The sequence below is a fragment of the Branchiostoma floridae genome, chromosome 7 (assembly GCF_000003815.2).
Source record: "Branchiostoma floridae strain S238N-H82 chromosome 7, Bfl_VNyyK, whole genome shotgun sequence".
Taxonomy (NCBI): Eukaryota; Metazoa; Chordata; class Leptocardii; order Amphioxiformes; family Branchiostomatidae; genus Branchiostoma; species Branchiostoma floridae.
This window is the reverse complement of record NC_049985.1, coordinates 22175895-22179426: the sequence shown is the minus strand read 5'-3', so window position 1 is coordinate 22179426 and position 3532 is coordinate 22175895. Positions and strand designations below refer to the sequence as shown.

The 3532-nt window shown below is 49.7% G+C and overlaps 1 protein-coding gene across 2 annotated transcripts in view; it reads right to left on the bottom strand.

Moving 5' to 3' along the window:
• Window positions 1–1611: 1611 nt before the first annotated feature.
• Window positions 1612–3532, bottom strand: part of LOC118419662 — a 4568-nt gene continuing 2647 nt past the window's right edge. Inside the window, exon 2 of one of the 2 annotated variants that reach the window (XM_035826177.1) lies at window positions 1612–2776. In XM_035826177.1, coding sequence (XP_035682070.1) covers window positions 1641–2768 — 1128 coding nt within the window. In that variant the 5' untranslated portion in view covers window positions 2769–2776 and the 3' untranslated portion in view covers window positions 1612–1640. The remainder of the gene's footprint in view (window positions 2777–3532) is intronic. The other variant, XM_035826176.1, reaches the window with a different exon arrangement.

Here is a 3532-nt window from a genome sequence, read left to right as displayed (position 1 = left end):
AGGGAGAATTTGCGGAAAAGCTGCCATGCCTGACGGTAGGCGCGAAGGGTAGAAGGGGCTAGCGACGAAGATAACAGATCATTTATGGTCCGATTAAGGTGTTCGGTTGCAGGTGTGGCGGTATAGTTGTCGGATGAGGGTCCATATGTTGGAAGTCCGCTTGGAATCGGTTGATCTGTAGGCGGGAGAGAGTGTCAGCCATTATGTTTTGTTTGCCAGGGACATGAGTGGCCCGGTATAGGATATTACGGCGTAGACAAATGAGAACGAACCGTCTAACTAGGGGCATTATTAGAGGATTCTTGGAGGTCTGTCGATTAATAATATGTACTAGGGATTCGTTGTCGGTGTGCAGCAGAATACTGTGGTTTGCCCACGGTTGCCCCCACACGTGCAGGGCCACTACAATTGGGTAGAATTCAAGAATTGTAATATTGCGGGAACACAGTGAGGTCGGCCACGAGCCGTAGAACCACGCTGTCCCGCAAACCGCACCGTAACCGAGTGAGGCGGCTGCATCTGTGTATAGGTGAAGGGTAGAATTGGAAATAAAACGTTCATCCAGAAAGAAGGACCGGCCGTTGAAATCTTTAAGGAAGGTATACCACATGTGCAAGTCTCGACGTACGTGTTGCGGGATCGGAATGTTACAATTTGGAGGAGATTGGGATTTGGTAAGGTCAATGAGGCGACGTAAGAACGCACGTCCCGGCGGGACGACCTGGCAGACGTGATTGAGCAGGCCTACCAGCGACTGAATTTGTTTAAGAGTGGCGCTGGAGAGCCCCAGGAAGGAGGATAATTGGTCTTGGCATTTTGTAAGCTTATCCAAGGGGAGTCTAGCCTCCATCACAACGGTGTCAAGTTCGATGCCGAGAAAGGACATCGTGGTATCTGGTGTGTAGGTCTTTCCCTCCGCAAGGGGAACGCCTACATCTTTGCACATGTTAGAAAATGTATTGAGATCGTGATAACACTGTCGGTAGGTCTTAGCGGCAAACAAAAAATCATCAAGGATGTGCGTAGGAAAACGAATGTGTAATTTGGTACGTGCGATCCATTCTAGGGCGGAGCTAAAGCTCTCGAATATCGCACATGACATTGAACTGCCCATTGGGAGGCATTTGTCGAAATAGAAGTTCCCATTCCAATAGAACCCCAACAGGTGGTAGTCATGGGGATGTATAGGTATCAGGCGGAAAGCGGACTCGATGTCGGTTTTAGCAAGATAGCAGCCTGGACCCAGGGATTTAATGTAGCCGATAGCGGTGTCGATAGATGAATACGTCACAGAGGACAATTCTGGGGGAATCCCATCATTTACCGATAGTCCCTTGGGGTGGGAAAGGTCGTGTATTAGCCTGAATTTTCCTGGTACTTTTTTGGGCACGGCATATAATGGCGATAAAAAAAGATTGTTGTAGGGAGGCGAGGAAAAGGGGCCGGCTACCCGTCCGGCCTCAATTTCCTGCTGTAGTTTGTCGTGGATAATGGGAAAATGGGAATCGTTTGGTTGGGGTGGAAAAATTAGAGGGCGGGACCGCGGGCCGAAATATTCTAAGGGGAAGCCGAAAACAAAGCCGTCTAATAGGTACTGTTTGTCACGTTGGGGGTAACCTCTAAGGTAATACTGAAGGGGTCTAACGTCTACGGGAGTTGGTAGCGTTCGCGGCGGTTTTTTGGGTGCATTGGTAAGCTTTGTGCTTTCCACTGTTGCAGATATAGCATGTGTGGTTGTAGGGGCAGAGGGCTTTGAAACACTGGTCATCGGGCCTGTGGAAGCGAAAACAGTACCCGTGGGGGACATCTTTGGGTCGGGTCTGGGGCCGGGTCTGGTGTGTGTCAGCCCGGCGGGTCGGGGCGCTGGTCTGGGGGGCCGCGGCCTGATCTGGAGGGGGAATGCCAGTTAGTGCGTCTACATATAGTTGTAAGTGTGGGGTGTTCCAGGGCGTGTCGGGAGATGTTTCCCTGTGATGGCGGAACTGTTCGTCATATTTTCCGCACTGCGCTCTGCGGGAGGCTAGGTCACGGATAAGATGTAGATATGAGACGAGGTGTGGGCCGTGTTGGGGGTGCTGTTGCATGTAGATGAACTGGAAGACCAGGAAAGCAGACGTCCATTGGTCGATGGTGAGGCGTCTGCTTTCCTGTGGAGAGGGGCGATTCGCAATAGTTAGTGTGGGTGTCAGGCTGTCGGTTAAGGAGACAGTGTAAAGTGGGTCTGTACAGAGGTTGGGGAGGAGTTGTTTGAAATCTACATATTTGTTGCTCCAGATTTTGTCCTTTATGTGTGTGGGGACCCCACTGTCCAATGGTACATGGATACCCGTTTGGAGATGAGAAGTAGTGGTGGTAGGCGCTGGGGGGATGGTCTTGTTAGTAGTTTCACTAGTTATCTTATCCTTATCCTTACTTCGGTTGATGTTATCGGTGGTTTTAACCACGAAGAGGTCATTTTCTTCACCTATAATACGGTCTACAAGAGTGTCCTTGGAATGCCTGGGGTCCAGGACGGCGGGCGGCAGGGATGGATCGGGTTGCTCGGAGTGGCTACCTGATGACTCTATGTGTTTGGCCAGCCGTTCAGTCACCGATGTCAGGGCACTGACTTGTTGCTGCAACTGCTTCAGCTGCTCTCTCTCAGAGACGTTGGGGGGAGGGTCCTTAGGGTCTTTGTTGGGGTCGACGGGTGGCTCCTTTTCTGTTGGGTCGTCAGGGTTGGCGTTCTTAGGCTTTCGGTTGCGTTTGGAGCGTCTGGTGGGCGGCATCGCTAGTGCTCAAAAGAAAGAAGGAATATAAGGAAATTCGATATGGAATGATAATAATGCCTGACGATAAAACCAGTTGCGTTCCATGCCTCAGACCTCTCATCAAGAACATTTTGGGGAGGGTGGAACCGGTTGTCATGGAGTCATCTATCTACCGGTGACAAGACAGGGTGACAGCTCACACTGTTATGATGCATTGTAGGTTTGTCAAACTCCACCCTAATAGGTTCAGTTTCAGGGTAAATAAGACACCGCACCCTATGCTAGGTACGTATAAAATGCATCAGGGTAATTTTGGCACCCCACACGATGCTAGGTACGTATGAAATGCATCAGGGTAGTTTTGGCACCCCACGCGATGCTAGGTACGTATAAAATGCATCAGGGTAATTTTTACACCCCACACGATGCTAGGTACGCATAAAGTGCATCAGGTAATGTTTTGCACCCCACACGATGCTAGGTACGTATAAAAATGCATCGGGGTAATTTTTGCACCCCACACGATGCTATGATCATAATGTAAAATACATCGGGGTAATTTATGGCCCCCCTCACGATGCTAGGTGCGTATAGAATGTATCAGGGTAATTTTGGCACCCCACACGATGTTATGATCATAATATAAAATACATCAGGGTAATTTTGGCACCCCGCACAATGCTAGGTACGTATAAAAGGCATCGGGGTAATATTGGCACCCCTCACGATGCTAGGTACGTATAAAATGCATTTGGGTAATATTGGCACCCCTCACGATGCTA